The 17,058-nt window shown below is 39.9% G+C and overlaps 1 protein-coding gene across 3 annotated transcripts in view; it reads left to right on the top strand.

Annotated features, from left to right (window-relative positions):
- The window catches only part of Fam227b (family with sequence similarity 227, member B), a 166,406-nt gene that overhangs the window by 27,036 nt on the left and 122,312 nt on the right, over positions 1–17,058 (top strand). For all 3 annotated transcript variants that reach the window (XM_087650950.1, XM_087650949.1, NM_001013920.2), the window contains exons 9-10: positions 1,154–1,255; positions 7,859–7,985. In XM_087650950.1, coding sequence (XP_087507076.1) covers positions 1,154–1,255; positions 7,859–7,985 — 229 coding nt within the window. The remainder of the gene's footprint in view (positions 1–1,153; positions 1,256–7,858; positions 7,986–17,058) is intronic.

The following is a 17,058-nucleotide window of genomic DNA, read 5'->3' as shown; positions in this document are numbered from 1 at the left end:
AGCTACTACCTGCTGCCATGCTCCCTACCATTATGATCATGAACTCTAACCCTCACAAGCTGTGAACCCCAAATTAAGCAGTTTCTTTTATAAGTCACCTAGGTCAGGGAGTCTTATCACAGCAATAGAAAAGTAATGACAAATGCAGAGACCGACAATTGGTTGTGTACAGAGACTAAGACTTTGGAATGCTCAGTCCTAATAGGGCATCCGAGTTACACCTCCCCTCAAGGCTCAATGATACCACACAAGAGCTTGTGAAAAAATTGCTTGAGTCAAAGGCAGTCAATGGATGCCATGAAACAGTGTTTTCTAGACACAACATCCACTGCACATATGAACTCAGGGAAGTGTGATTGCCTGTACAAAATCAAACTAGGCACTAATGGTTCACTGAACTAGAGAGCTTTAAGACAGATGATCTAGAAATTCATTTTAGGTTTGAGATCCTATGTATCTATAAATCTATTTTGTTTTCTATTACCACGAAAATTAGCAATTTTGCATTCTTTACTTTATATTGTTGTTTTCACAGCTTGTGAGTTTGAACTCTCTAATTCATCTTCCTGTACAATGAATTTAGATACTTCTTATTGTCATTACTTCATAGAGTAAGAAGCTAGGCTGCTACATTAAAATTTTATTGTATTGCTGATATTAAGTCACTGTAATTATGCTCTTGCTACTGATGGGCCGCGTTTACATTTCTAGGGACAGTGACTGAGTCGTTAATTGTTCTCAGCATGGTAGCTACTGTCCTCACTCTTTCTACAAATGTCTCTGTGCTCTCTGTGTCCTAGACACCGTGCTAGGGTTTGAAATACAGAATGATGTAAAAATGTGGTCTTGGCCCCAGTATAACTTTACCATTCTCTTTTAGATATGACAGATATATATGGCTGTCATCTAGGAAATTAGGCTATAATCCTGTCCAATGTAGCACAACTAATAAAGGACAGAGCTGCCATTAAAACTCCACTCTGTGATGCCGACACAAATGGCCCTCACATTAAACTACTTGAACTACCCTTTGAGAATATACTAAATTCTTGTATGTTATATACAGACTATACTACATGTAATAATATTATATACATAACTTCCTAATATAAATTGTAATTGGCTCTAATTCTATACATGTGTCTTCTTTAAGCCTGACAAAAGAGATCAAGATTGGTTATTTGACAGAATCGCAGAAAGTTATGTCACTCTTTTCATGAGAATACCTCTAAGGAGAAAGGATATATTCTTTCAGGTAAATGTAAAAACTTAACAGATACAATAATTATTTTCATAGTGTATGCAAAATATATTTTATTTAAATTTATATGAGCATATTTTGATTACCTTTGAACAAAACTTTGTCTGATGTAAATACCGGAAATATTTCTAAGTTTTACCACCATGACCATTACCCCAAACACTGTGTACTCTTGACTCATATTCTTAGAACCACAGTAGTTCTACAGTTACTTTATTAGGAAACTAGTGACTTCTTCGAATAGTCTTGGTTTTGATCTACTTACCTATAAGATATCATTTTTCTTTTACTTTATAATAAATCTTTTAGTCCATTTAAGAGAAACCAACTAGGTTATATCATACATAATGAGCTAAACGTTAATTTTATATTATATTAATTAAAAAGCAAAGTTCATCAAAATAATGCTGTTTTGGTAAACGGACAAAATGTAAAGATGTTTTTTAGATATTTTAAATATTAATACCTAGTATTTCAAAATGTAAGTAATGTTCAAGTATCTTATTGCTTTAGCAGTCTGTAAATCAGAAGTATATAAGCATTTTTGAATTTATAAATGTTTTCACATTGTGGGACAGAACACAAAATATCATTAATGAAAATACAAATAACTCTAAATTTAAGAATTTTTCAAATATTTACATTCAATCTTGATTTATCTTACATGTCCATAAAGTGTGATAGGAGAAAACTATAGTGGACTGGGAACTGAGTTTGAAAGACTTGACCATTACTGGCAGCACCATTCCATTGGCTGCTATCCTAGAATCCATAAAATGGAGAAAGGACCAACATTCATCTCCTGCTTCCTGATTGTAGGTGCCATGTGACCAGTTCCCTCAACTTCTGATGCCATTAGTTTCCTTTGAGTTGTTTTGTCAGAGTATTTTATCATAGCAACAGGAAAAGAAACTGAAGTAATCTTGTAAGCACTAGGAGGTGGCATAATTTTATACACACACACACACACACACACACACACACACACACACACACACAGAGTGGGGGGGACTGGATAAGTCTTTTTTTTTCTATCTGTTTAACATTTTAATTTTAACTATTAATAAAACTGATAATATGTGACCATTTGGGTAATGATATTCATGGCTCACTGTATAAGATTAGATACACCAATGTTACAGAATTCTTCCCCTCACACATCCACCTTCCTGCCACCACTACCCAAGTCAAGAATGCCCTAAAAGGAATGTGTACCAGCAAACTTGAGCATTATTTGATTAAAATAAGCATATTAGTTTCCTATGAAGTACTATATATTATAATAAACTTAGTTATTGAAAGCAATAGAAATTCATTTTCTTAGTTACAGAGGCCAGCAATTCAAGATGAATAGAATATGAGTGTAAAATGAAGGTGTCGGCAATGCTGCTTTCTTTAGAAACCCCAGGGAATTGATCTTGATTTCTTTTTGTTCCTGGTGTTAGAACATTACCACACCCTCTGATCTACAGATCCATCACTGCACATTTACTTCTACTGTCACACTGCCTTCCCCTCGGAGTCAGTCTGCTCAGCCTCCCTCAAAATGATACTAGTAATTACAGTTAGAATCTTCAAGATAATCTAGAAAGCTCTAATCTGCCCCACATCTTCAGCTTTGTACTAACTGACATTTTCAAGTCAAAGGAATAGAACATGTGCATCTTTTGGTTCATTAGTTGGTGCACAGCAGTGATCACTAAGGACTTCTAGACTTCTAAAACTTTATAATCAAATGGAATTTTACTTTATGATTATCAATAGCTACTTGAATTCAGTGTACCATAATAACAATATCATGTGTCTTTAATATAAAAGTTGGTCTCTCCTGATGTTTACCCCTAAAGGAAATAATGCAAGTGTCTGAAGTATCAGAAAGCTAGACTGCCAAATAAGAGCATAGTTTGAGAGGGGCTGGCCAATCGACCATCTGAAATAGGAGGTAGAGGGAACAGTGCTGATTAACAAGATACAAGAACAGTACTAGTCTCTTTGGATAGGCCAGCTTGGTGGTGCCCCAGCTACAGGAAAAGGACACAATAGCTAATAGTACTCCATGCTAGGTAGGTCAGACCAAATCAACCATAGACTTCCATTCCGGAGAAGCAAGTGTGGATTGGTGCTATCCTTCTTCCTAAGGAACTTTTCATCTTGAGGGGTGCCTAAGCCTTTATAATATTCTCGCAGTTTTAAAAACATATATCATTACCACCTTGATTCTACATGTACATGTAAGAGTGTGGGTGCACATGGCTCATGAAGAAGTGAGAGGCTATCTTTCAGAAATCAGCTATCTCTCCCATCATTGCTTCCAAGGGTCAAATACAGGCTTTCAGGATTTTACCCACTCACCTATTTCACTAATCAATTATTTTTGCATACTGTACTTACACTTACAGCAGACTTAACTGTGGGTAAAATAGGCTTCCAAGCAAAACATAGCCCTTCGTTAGAAGTGCCTACCCTAGAGGGGGCACTAGGGAAGGAATAATATGGGGAAGAAACCCACATATTCTATGCTTGCTAGAATCAGGTGGAACTGCTGGACTCGGCTTAGCCTGATCCTCTGAAGAGTGTACTCTGGTTTCTGGTTTGCTCCAATTAAACCTTGACTGGTTGACTACCATGTCCTTTCTGATGTCTTCCAGAGCACAAGAAATAAGAGTGAGCTGGGGTTGAGACTAGAGGAAAATGGAGGCCTCCCTATAACCATGGAAATTTGATAATGCTGTGATTTATTGATATCAGATTATACTTTTAATATTTAATATTAAATATTATTGATTATAACATACAATCTTACAAGAATGAGTAACAGATTTTTTAATTGAATATGATTTTATTTACATTTCCAATGTTATTCCCTTACCTGGTTTCCTGGACATAAGCCCACTATTCCCTCCCCCTCCCCTTCTTATTTAAAGGTGTTCCCCTCTCCACCCCCCCTTCTTGCCCACCCCCAACATTCCCCTACACTTGGGGTTCAGCCTTGGCAGGACCAAGGGCTTCTCCTCCCATTGGTGCCCAGCAAGGCCATCCTTTGCTACATATGCAGTTGGAACCATGTGTCTGTCCATGTGTACTCTTTGGATGGTGGTTTAGTCCCTGGGAGCTCTGGTTGGTTGGTATTGTTATTCTTATGGGGTTGCAAGCCCCTTCAGCTCCTTTAATCCTTTCTCTAACTCCTCCAATGAGGGACCCATTCTCAGTTCAATGGTTTGCTGCTGCTGCTGCTGGTGTGTGTGTGTGTGTGTGTGTGTGTGTGTGTGTGTGTGTGTGTGTGTATGCCACATGTGGTGCAGGCTCTGAATGGCCATTCCTTCATTTTGTGCTCCAAACTTTGCCTCCATATCCCCTCCTATGAATATTTTTGTTCCCCCTTTTAAGAAGAAGTGAAGAATCCATACTTTAGTCATCCTTCTTCTTGAGCTTCATGTAGTCTGTAGATTGTATCTTGGGTAATTAGAGCTTTTGGGCTAATATCCACTTATTATTGAGTGCATACAATGTGTGTTTTTCTGTGATTGGGTTACCCCACTCAGGATGATATTTTCTAGTTTCATCCATGAATTTCATGAAGTCATTGTTTTTGATAGCTGAGTAATATTCCATTGTGTAGATGTACCACAGTTTTTTTAATCCATTCCTCTGTTGAAGGGCATCTGGATTCTTTCTAGCTTCTGGCTATTATAAATAAGGCTGTTATGAACATAGTGGAGCATGTGTCTTTGTTATATGCTGGAGCATCATTTGGGTATATGCCCAAGAGAAGTATAGCTGGGTCCTCAGGTAGTGCAATGTCCAATTTTCTGGGGAACCTCTAGACTGATTTCCAGAATGGTTGTACCAGTCTGCAATCCCACCAACAATGGAGGAGTGTTCCTCTTTCTCCACATCCTCATCAGCATCTTTTGTCACCTGAGTTTTTGATCTCGGCCATTTTGACTTGTGTGAGGTGGAATCTTAGGGTTGTTTTGATTTGCATTTCCCTGATGACTAAGGATGTTGAGCATTTCTTTAGGTACTTCTCAGCCATTCAATATTCCTCAGCTGAGAATTCTTTGTTTATCTCTGTACCCCATTTTTAAATAGGGTTATTTGGCTCTCTGGGGTCTAGCTTCTTGAGTTCTTTGTATATTTTGGATATTAGGCCTCTATCTGTTGTAGGATTGGTAAAGATCTTTTCCCAATCTGTTGGTTGCCGTTTTGTCCTAATGACAGTGTCCTTTGCCTTACAGAAGCTTTGCAGTTTTATGAGGTCCCATTTGTCGATTCTTGATCTTAAAGCATAAGACATTGGTGTTTTGTTCAGGAAATTTTCCCCAGTGCCCATGTGTTCGAGACTCTTTGCCACTTTTTCTTCTATTACTTTGAGTGTATCTGGTTTGATGTGGAGGTCCTTGATCCACTTATAGTTAAGCACAGAGCGATAAGAATGGATCGATTTACGTTCTTCTACATGCTGATCTCCAGTTGAACCAGCACCATTTGTTGAAATTGCTATCTTTCTTCCATTGGGTGGTTTTTAGCTCCTTTGTCAAAGATCAAGTGACCATAGGTGTGTGGGTTCATTTCTGGGTCTTCAATTCTATTCCATTGATCTACCTGTCTGTCTCTGTACCAATACCATGCAGTTTTTATCACTATTGCTCTGTAATACTGCTTGAGTTCAGGGATAGTGATTCCCCCTGAAGTCCTTTTATTGTTGAGTATAGTTTTGCTATCCTGGGTTTTTTGTTAATCCAAATGAATTTGCAAATTGCTCTTTCTATCTCTATAAGGAATTGAGTAGGAATTTTGAAGGGGATTACATTAAATCTGTAGATTGCTTTTGGAAAAATGGCCATCTTTACTATATTAATCCTGCCAATCCATTAGCATGGGAGGTCTTTCCATCTTCTGAGATTCTTCAGTTTCTTTCTTCAGAGACTTGAAGTCCTTGTCATACAGATCTTTCTCTTGCTTGGTTAAAGTCACACTGAGGTATTTTATATTACTTGGGACTATTATGAAGGGTGTCGTTTCCCTAATGTCTTTCTCGGCCTGTTTGTCCTTTGGGGAGAGGAGGGCTACTGATTTCTTTGTGTTAGTTTTATACCCAGCCACTTCACTGAAGGTGTTTGTCAGGCTTAGTTGTTCTCTGGTGGAACTTTTGGGGTCACTTAAATATACTATCATATCATCTGCAAATAGTGATATTTTGACCTCTTCCTTGCCAATTTGTATCCCTTTGACCTCCTTTTGTTGTCTGACTGCTCTGGCTAGGACTTTGAGTATTATATTGAATAAGTAGGGAGAGAGTGGGCAGCCTTGTCTAGTCCCTGATTTTAGTGGGATTGCTTCAAGTTTCTCTCCATTTAGTTTAATGTTTGCTACTGGTTTGCTGTATATTTGCTTTTACTATGTTTAGGTATGGACCTTGAATTCCTATTCTTTCCAGGACTTTTATCATGAAGGGGTGTTGAATTTTGTCAAATGCTTTCTCAGCATCTAATGAAATGATCAGAGTAACAAATATTTTAAAATATGCTCTTCATTATGTTCATAAAATTAAATGAAATCAATAGCTAGTGAAGACAGTTACTTATATCTGGAGTGCTCAGAGACCCCCAAAGCTACTAAATGTTCCCAAATCCAAACAATTTCTAGCTGTATCCTAAATATACCTTATATCCACAGGTAAATGTAGATTTCACTGCTCATCAAATTAGTTTGCTTTTGCAGTAAACAGAGATGATTACAGAGATAATTGATCAAAAACAGACAATAAGTGATCATATGGTATCTACTCCTAATTGATACATCTGCAATGCAGCCCTGCACCTAAGGCACAAGGGAAGGCTGTAAAAGCCAGAAGACCAGGATACCTGCTATGAGACAGTATCCTCTATACATGACAGAGAAGGGGAAATTATAGTGTTTCCTAAACATGGCCTGTATATTAAGAATACAAGTAGACATACCAGTGCGGACAGGGACATTCTTACAAGGCTTTACCCCTAGCAGCAAATAATCAATGACTGCTGAGTTGGGAGAACTAGTTGTCTTAAGGATGAGTCCCTTGATAGGTCATCCAAGTGGTTAGTCTTCAACACAAGACTATATGAGCAGCACTAAACACACTCAATAGGTAATATGTATATTTGAAAGGGAATGGGAGGGGACAGGAGGAGTTGGAGGAGAAGAAACAGGAATGGAGATTATGCAAATATATTATTCTGGTGATATTCTAGAAAAAAATGTTAAAATTTACATCTAAAAAAAAGAAGTAGCTAGTCAAACTCTGCCCAGCCAACCCCACCCTTTAGTCAGGATTGTCTGCAAAGTGCTACCACATAGACTCAGTTTATAACTGATTTTTGCTCATATTCCTCAATTAGAGTCACAAAAAAAGCATAAAAAAATAAAATGGCTAAAGGAAAGCTGTAACAAAAATAGGAAATAAATATATGTCACAAATTAATCATTCTTTGATCCTATTACATGTGTTATACATACATTTGTTTTATATTTATATATGAATATATATTATAAATACATATATATAGATATATTATAGATATAGATATAGTCCACTAACATAGCTCCGTTGGGCAGATGTATCCCGACTGGTTGGCTCAAGCTGTCTACACAACCTTCCAGGAATCATTTCCAGAATCCTGCAGCCTCTTCAATGATAACTTCAAAGAAGACCTAGGAAATACTATTTTTCTTTGGTTGTCAGGTATGCACATGTCATTTAAGTATGGATTATTTGATTGTAAATTTTTTTTAGATTGCAGTATTTTGCTCCAACCAAAACATTCATGACATATAAAACGTGCCAAACCAATGTCTGTTTTTAAATAATCATTACTTTAATTTTAAATTTCCATTATCAAAATTGCTAACATTATAAGCCAAACCATTTTTTGTTTTGTTTGTTTGAGATGGGGTCTCTCTACATAGCTCTGACAGTCCTGGAGCTACTATGTAAACCAAGCTGGCCTAGAGCTCACAGAGATCTGCCTGTGGGATCAAAGGTGTACACCAGCATACCTGGCAAGCCAAATCATTTTCAAGTGGTGGAATTACTATAGAAAACAGAATTTCCTCATTTATGTGTATGAGAAGGCAGGGAAGAAATGATGTAGCAAGATTGTAGGGAAGGAAATGGGGCTGCTATCTAACAATGCAAAGTAGCTCAGTTATGCAGTCATAAACAGAAGTAACCTGAGGGAGGTGTAAGAGTCATTAGAACCTGCAGGAAAACAGCAGAGAAAGAAGAGGAAGCAGCAGCCTGAGAAGTCAGCATATGTAAAATATTAGAGTACTAAGAACCAATGGGAAGGGAGGAAGCCTTCAGAACCATTATGTGGCAGGCAGTATTGTGGTCCCCAGGAACCTAATTTGCAATGGACTAGAGCAGCTTCTGCCGCCAAGCACCTCAGTAGCAGCCATATATTCTCAGCAGCTCTCTGGGGCTTCCTTAGTACTCACCAATGCAGACCTCAGTAGCCTCTTGCACAGACACATTAGTGACTTTTGCCATTATGTACATGTGGCTGTTAAGGACTTTCCATTGAGACTGTGTTAAGCTGCCATTTCTAAAGAGACACTATTGTGCTGCCCCTGGACACCACCTCCCCAAACCCATACATACTCTAGAAATTGGCGTGATGCCTCCATGTGCTCACCATTTGTCTTCATTAGGGTTTTACTGCTGTGAACAACTACCATGACCAAGGCAACTCTCATAAAAACAACATTTAATTAGGGCTGACTTACAGGTTCAGAGGTTCAGTCCATTATCATCAAGGCAGGAACATGGTAGCATCCAGGCAGGCATGGTGCAGGAGGAGCTGAGAGTTCTACATCTTCATCTGAAGGTTGCTAGTGGAAGACTGACTTTTAGGCAGCTAGAGTGAGGGTCTCAAAGCCCACACCCTCAGTGACACACCTACTTCAACAAGGCCACACCTCCACATAGTGCCAATCCCTGGGCCAAGCATATTCAAACCATGACATTCCACTCCATGGCCCCCATAGACTTGTTCAAACATGAGTCTATGGGGGCCATATCTCAATATAGCATAATGCAAAATACATTTAGTCCAACTTCAAAAGTCCCCATAATCTATAGCAGTCTTAACAGTGTTAAAAGCCCAAATTTCAGTCTTTTCTAAGATTCATGCAATCTCTTTACTCTAATTCCCAAAGCAAGACAGGAAACCAGCTGGCCAAACTCTATACTCTGCATCTCCATGGCTGTAGTCTGAAGATCTCCAACTCCTTTTTCATCTGTGTTGACTGCAGCAAACTGCTTTTTCCCGGGTTGGTTCCACTCCTTGTTAGCCACTTTCCTCAGCACGTATCCCATGGCTCTGGCATCTTTAATATCTTGAGGTCTCCAAGTCAACTTCAATGTTATAGCTTCTTGTTTCAATGTCTGGGATCCACACATGAGCTTCTGGGCTTCTCCAAAGGGCTGGCATCACTTCTCCAGCTCTGCCCTCTGTAGCTCAGATTAATCTACTCCAAAGCTACTGTTGTTCTTGGTGGGCATCCCATGGCACTGGCATCTCCAATACTTTGTGTCTTCTGCTGTAACTAAGCTTCACCAATAGCCTCTTTTAGGCTCTCTTTATGGTGCCAAGCCTCAACTCCTTTGTATTACCCCCTACGTCCTAAGCCATCAACTGCCACTGAGCCTGCACCTTCACCAATGTCCTTCCATGGCCTCCCTCTCACAGTGCCAAGCCTCAGCTGCTCTTCATGACCCCTTTATGCCTTCAAAACCAGTACTACCTGGGTGACTCTTATACATTACCAAGTCCAGCTGCAACACAAGGTACAACCTTGTGGAACACAGCTTCTTTGTGCTCTCAGAAAACACTTCCTAGATGATTTCACTTCAGTGATGCTGGTCTTAATCACCACTAATTTCTTAGTTCCAGTTACCCAGCATCAATTATCCCTCTAGTCCCTTCTATTTTTCACTCTAAAGCCAGAGCCATATGGCTGAAACTGCTGAGTTCTGCTGCTTGCAGAAGCTGGAACTTGGGCCCCTTGTTTTATTACTTACTTGGTTGCTAGCTTTCTGTTTTCCAACCCCTTCGCTGCCTGTCATGGTTTGAATATGCTTGGCCCAGGGATTGGCACTATGTGGAGGTGTGGCCTTGTTGGAGTAGGTGTGTCACTGAGGGTGTGGGCTTTAAGACCCTCACCCTAGCTGCCTAAAAGTCAGTCTTCCACTAGCAACGTTCAGATGAAGATGTAGAACTCTCAGCTCCTCCTGCACCATGCCTGCCTGGATGCTGCCGTGTTCCTGCCTTGATGTTAATGAACTGAAGATCTGCATGCCTGTCTCCTGGGATTAAAAGTGTTTACCTGGATCAAAACTTAGCTGGGTGGGATCTTGCCTCAAAGTCACCACTCCTCTGCTATCTAATTAGAACACAAGATTTAGCTCCAGTTTACTTCCTGGTGCCCCTTTAATACTCAGACCATATATTTTGTATTTTTCCTTTCTCAGCTTGCTATGCTTATTTAAAATGCTCTTCATGAGACTTAATCAAAGCATTTCTAAGACTGACTTTGTCAGTACAATTAATCTGAGTCTCTTCACCTTAGCCTCATGCAAACTCTTCAGACAAGGGCAAAAAGTAGCCACATTCTTCGCCAAAATACCACAAAAACAGTCTCCAGGCCACATATTGAAATTCTCCACTGAAACTTCTTGGGCCAGGTTTGCACAATTCAAGTCACTCCCAGCAACAGTCTTCCATCTTCCCATTAGGATGGCCCATTAAGCCCCATTTAAAGCATTCCATGGCTTTCCAAATCCAAAGTCCCAAAATCCACATTCTTCCAGATGAAAGCATGGTCAGGCCTATCACAGCAATGCCCCAATCCCTGATACCAATTTTTGTCTTAGTTAGGGTTTGCTGCTGTGAATAGCATGACCAAGGCAATTCTTATAAGGACAACATTTAATTGGGGCTCATAGGTTCAGAGGTTCAGTCCATTATCATCCAGGCAGGAGCATGGCAGTGTCCAGGCAAGTGTGGTGCAGGAGAAGCTGAGAGTTCTACATCTTCATCTGAAGGCTGTTAGTGGAAGACCGACTTCTAGGCAGCTAGGGTGAGGGTCTTAAAGCCCACACCCACAGTGACACACCTACTCCAACAAGGCCACACCTCCACATAGTGCCAATCCCTGGGCCAAGCATATTCAAACCATGACACCATTACACCAGACTCCAGCTATGTCAGCAGTGTGCTTCCACATACTTCAAATATGACAGACACAACTAGCCACACTGGACCTTAGAGCCACTGTTACTCTATACATGCCTGAGTTAGCTGATGCTTTGGGCACCAGAGCCACTGCTAATAATAAATAGCAAATGCATCTGCAATTCAGACTTCGGAGAAGCAATAAATCTGTATAGCTATGTACTCTGAAATCTAAATCTTAAGGCAAATTCCACAGTCAGTGTCATACTGAGAGCCCACATTCCAGAGGCAGTGTCACACTTCAGACCTCATCTCTGTGTACTCCACAAGTAACCCTGAATCACACACGATTACTAAATCTGTATCAGGTCTATTGCTCCCACACACCTTATCCTATGTATGACATCTTGACCTAGAGCCAATGCGGTAGTACACAGTTCTCTAGGAGTATATGTAACCACTGTGCTTCTACAATCCCAGGCTTTTCTATCACTGTGACGTGCTAGACCTGAGCAATAAGTCCTGTTATTACCTAACCCTGGGACCAACCGCCGCAGAACCACTCCAAACCATCCTCCCAGTCAGTGGCGCACACAGCCTTTGAGAATATGAGCAGACCTCATAATCAGTTTCCTAGTGATGGAGAGAATTGGTTACTAATGCAATACTGCTTCCTTCCTGGTGTCCATGCACACATTAACCACCTCTCAGGAATGTTAGCTAAGCAGAAAAGTCACAAGTTCTGAGTCCAAGGTCAGCTGGTACCCAAGAATCAATGCCTTGCCTATAAACTATGCCACCCACTCTCCAAGCAAAACAGTTACAGTTCCCCCACCCCATCAGAGCTAGAGCAGTGGTGCCCTCAGAGTCTGAAGTTTTAAGGCACTCCACATCCCAGTAAGTAGTGGCATTACTGCTCTGCCAGAGGAGACATCAGTGAAGGGTGAGCGATGTGTAAGGAGGGAAGGAAAGACGACTCCATGGAAGAAATAGTGATTCTCTAGTAACCAGGTCCTGAAAGACTGGTTTCATCTTGCCAGAGAAGGAAGTACAAATGATCATCTTACAGAAATCCAGTGAGATTCAAGGGAGTACAAGGAGAAGACTTCGAGAGAGCAGAGGGATGACTTCAAATCTCCACAAAGTCGACAAAGACAGACATGATTTTTAAAAGAACCAAAGAAACCTTAGCATCAAAAAATTAAAATTAGAGAGCTGGCAGATTATATAAAGCAGAAAAGGAACTGTGTTCTTGAAGACAAGTCCTTTTAAATTACACAGACAAAAAGAAAAACCAATGAAATTAAAGCCTGTGGGATTTATATGATACATTTAATGAACAAATTTTTACATGACCACCGTTCTAGCTTGAGAATACAAATACAGGAAAAGGAAATATTCAATGAAATGGTTATGGAAAATGTGCGAAGTCTTCTTACACTTGTATATGCATGGATCTCAAAGGTCCGCAAACCACTGATCCAAGCTAACGAAGATCAAGAGTGAAACAATGTATCAAATACAGGGAAATTCTCACTGGACTCCGGGACTTCTCAAAAGAAGTCTTGTATGCTAAGAAAGGGGTGACATATTTCAATTGATGAAAAAATAGGTCAAGCAAGAGTTTGGTGAAGAAGTTTGTGGCTAGTCATCCCAATGAGAAGACAGAAGCAGGGAAAGTCACAGACCAGAGCCAAGCAAAGTCTGTGACTCGTAAGTTCATCCCCAGTCACTTACTTACACCAGTCAGTCCTCATTTCTTACAGGGTCTACAGCCTCCTAAGATAGCACCACCAGCTAGGGACCAAGTATTTAAAGACATCATCCTGAAAGAATATTGTATATTCATGCCATAAAATTCTGCCCCTAGCTCCCATAGAGTCATGGCTATTTCCTTATGCAATAATCCATTCCATTCAACCACAAAGGTTGCACTAGTCATATACTTCCAGAATTCTCCAAAGTCCACAGTTCAAAAATCTCTTAAGAGTTTGAGCCCTCCAGGTGACAGCAGATGCTGGCGAGGATGTGGAGAAAGAGGAACACTCCTCCATTGTTGGTGGGATTGCAGACTGGTAAAACCATTCTGGAAATCAGTCTGGAGGTTCCTCAGAAAATTGGACATTGAACTGCCTGAGGATCCAGCCATACCTCTCTTGGGCATATACCCAAAAGATGCCTCAACATATAAAAGAGACACGTGCTCCACTATGTTCATCGCAGCCTTATTTATAATAGCCAGAAACTGGAAAGAACCCAGATGCCCTTCAACAGAGGAATGGATACAGAAAATGTGGTACATCTACACAATGGAATATTACTCAGCTATCAAAAACAACGAGTTTATGAAATTCGTAGGCAAATGGTTGGAACTGGAAAACATCATCCTGAGTGAGCTAACCCACTCACAGAAAGACATACATGGTATGCACTCATTGATAAGTGGCTATTAGCCCAAATGCTTGAATTACCCTAGATCCCTAGAACAAAGGAAACTCAAGACGGATGATCAAAATGTGAATGCTTCACTCCTTCTTTAAATGAGGAAAAAGAATACCCTTGGCAGGGAAGGGAGAGGCAAAGATTAAAACAGAGACTGAAGGAACACCCATTCAGAGCCTGCCCCACAGGTGGCCCATACATATACAGCCACCCAATTAGACAAGATGGATGAAGCAAAGAAGTGCAGACCGACAGGAGCCGGATGTAGATCGCTCCTGAGAGACACAGCCAGAATACAGCAAATACAGAGGCGAATGCCAGCAGCAAACCACTGAACTGAGAATAGGTCCCCCGTTGAAGGAATCAGAGAAAGAACTGGAAGAGCTTGAAGGTGCTCGAGACCCCAAAAGTACAACAATGTCAAGCAACCAGAGCTTCCAGGGACTAAGCCACTACCTAAAGACTATACATGGACTGACCCTGGACTCTGTCCCCATAGGTAGCAATGAATATCCTAGTAAGAGCACCAGTGGAAGGGGAAGCCCTGGGTCCTGCTAAGACTGAACCCCCAGTGAACTAGACTATGCGGGGAGGGTGGCAATGGGGGGAGGTTTGGGAGGGGAACACCCACAAGGAAGGGGAGGGGGGAGGGTGATGTCTGTCCGGAAACCGGGAAAGGGAATAACACTTGAAATGTATATAAGAAATACTCAAGATAATAAAAAAAAAATAAATAAAAAAAAGAAACTACTGTCTTAGCTTAAAAAAAAAAAGAGTTTGAGCCCTCATAAAATACAATAGTTACATGCATCTAACATATAATGACACAAATGTCCCATTCCTCAGGGGAAGAATGATGGCATAGTGAGAATGATCAGGCAAAAGCAGTATCAAAGCTACTCAGGGAAAATGCTACACCTCTCTATTTGGCCCCATCTGTCCTCTGTTGGCCTTGGGTAGCCCCACTCTTCTATTGTATCTGTGGTGCACAGGGACCCTCTCTTGAGTTGGCTCCCTGAAGCTTTCCTAGCAAACATCTAACATTTCAGCATTGCTAACATCCCAGGGTCTCGGGAAAATTAGACAGCTCTCCTAGTGATTAAGTGAGAAGAAACAAGCAAAAATCCAAACTGAAGAAAGGTGTAACGCCATGATGAACAGTGTGGAGTAATGGCTATACAGAACATTGAAAGTGAAAGATACCAATTACTTTCAAATACAGAAAGCATTTATAAAATTTCTCCATATAGTAAGCCAAAAAAATCAAATGTTCCTATTCACAAGGGCTATAAATTAAGCAGAGCATGTTGAGTCTTTGGATAGAAGGCAATAAATTAAACATATGACCAAACTAAAGTGCCTTTATGCATATAGAAAATAAGAAATATATGCCCAACTTCACAATAGCTGAAGTAGCACATCAATCATGATGAACCCCGTTGGATGAGTGGATAAGGAAAATGTCATGTATTTATATAAAGAATCTATTACACAGCCATTCTTTTAAAGATGAAATGTTGCCATTTGTGGCAGCATGGAGGAGACTTGAAGTCAATAGGTTATTGAGCAAGCCAGACACAGAACAACAAATGCTATATGTTCTCATCCATTTACAATTTCTTTGGAGCAACACAATAGAATGATGATCACAAAAGTCTGGTGAGTCAGGAACATCAAAACCAGAATGGAGAAGTCATATCTAATTCCTCCTAGACTCAGTAGAGAAACTACTGGTTAAAACAACTTGGGATCTATTTAAAAATTACTAGAAAATTAAGAAATTCTTAACATATAAATAATTAACAGTTGAAAAGATAGGAATGTTTTAATCATGATTTATTATATATTGTATACATGTATTTAATTATGATGTATTCCATAAATACTTCCAAATTCAAAAACAAAAGAAATACATTCTTAAATGATCCATTCTTCAAGAAAAAATTATAAAGGAAATTAGAAAATAACTGACCAGAGTTTAAAACAAAACTAAATATCAAAAAATATAGTAGAGCAGATTCCTCTGGGGGTAATTTCTGGCCTTTGATGTAATATTCTAAAGAAGAAAAGGAGAAGGAGGAGAAAGTAGAAGAGGAAGAAGAAGAAGATGAGAAGAGGAGGAAGAGGAGGAGGAAGAGGAGGAGGAAGAGGAAGAAGAGAAGGAGGAAGAGGAGGAGGAAGAAGAGAAGGAAGAAGAGGAGGAGGAAGAAGAGGAGGAAGAAGAGGAGGAAGAAGGCTGAAAAAAAAACATGATCTAACATTTATCTTCATGTGGAAAAACTGATCCTTCACCTTTTCTATTTTTAGATTCAGTTCTCTATATTATAAAGAGAATAACAAAAACTCCAGAGAAGGAATAGATACATTTGAAAATTCTCCTATTTGAAAAGACTTGACTTTCTACTTTGGAAGATATTAGGACAAGGAATAAAAACCCCAGAGTGTTGCAAATTTTACTGTGAGCTCTCAGAACCTTGAAAACAGAGAAAATGCTCAAAACTTCCAGAGAACAGAGAGATCACAAACAGAGTGTCACCAAGCCACTAGTGAGCGCTCTGGATGCTGGGATAGAAAAACAGCTTAGCAACTTGGAGGGGAAATTACTCATAACATAAACTAACTATCAAGTAAGACTGAGGATGAAGTGCAGGCACTTTTCAGATTGCAAATCCTTTTAAGAAAGTTACTTTGAATTCACCTTTTTCTTATGACGCTATTGTACAGATGCCCACAAAATATAGGATAAACTGAGGAAGAGGACATGAAATTCAAGAAGTGAAGGCTCAAGCACGACACCGTGGCGGTTCTCAATACCACAGAAGGGAGCTTCCAGGACAGGGCTGCACATTATCTCATGAGAAAATGTTCAGATTAGAGCACCTCCATAGCTTTGGGAAAGAATTAACACATGATTCTTCTCTACATTTTACACACACATGCATGCACAAACACACACACACACACACACACACACACACACACACACACACACACACACAGAGTCAACCGCATGCACGGTAGAGTTCACCCCAGAAACAGAAGGGTAGTTTACCACTAGAGTGCATTAATTATTAATTGTATCTTTTACATTTTATATTTTAACACCTGAGGACGTACCCTTCTTGGGGTCAGACTGTT

Source organism: Rattus norvegicus, chromosome 3 (genome assembly GCF_021556685.1).
Source record: "Rattus norvegicus strain SHRSP/BbbUtx chromosome 3, alternate assembly SHRSP_T2T, whole genome shotgun sequence".
In the NCBI taxonomy this organism is placed as follows: Eukaryota; Metazoa; Chordata; class Mammalia; order Rodentia; family Muridae; genus Rattus; species Rattus norvegicus.
This window is presented reverse-complemented; position numbering and strand designations above follow the sequence as displayed.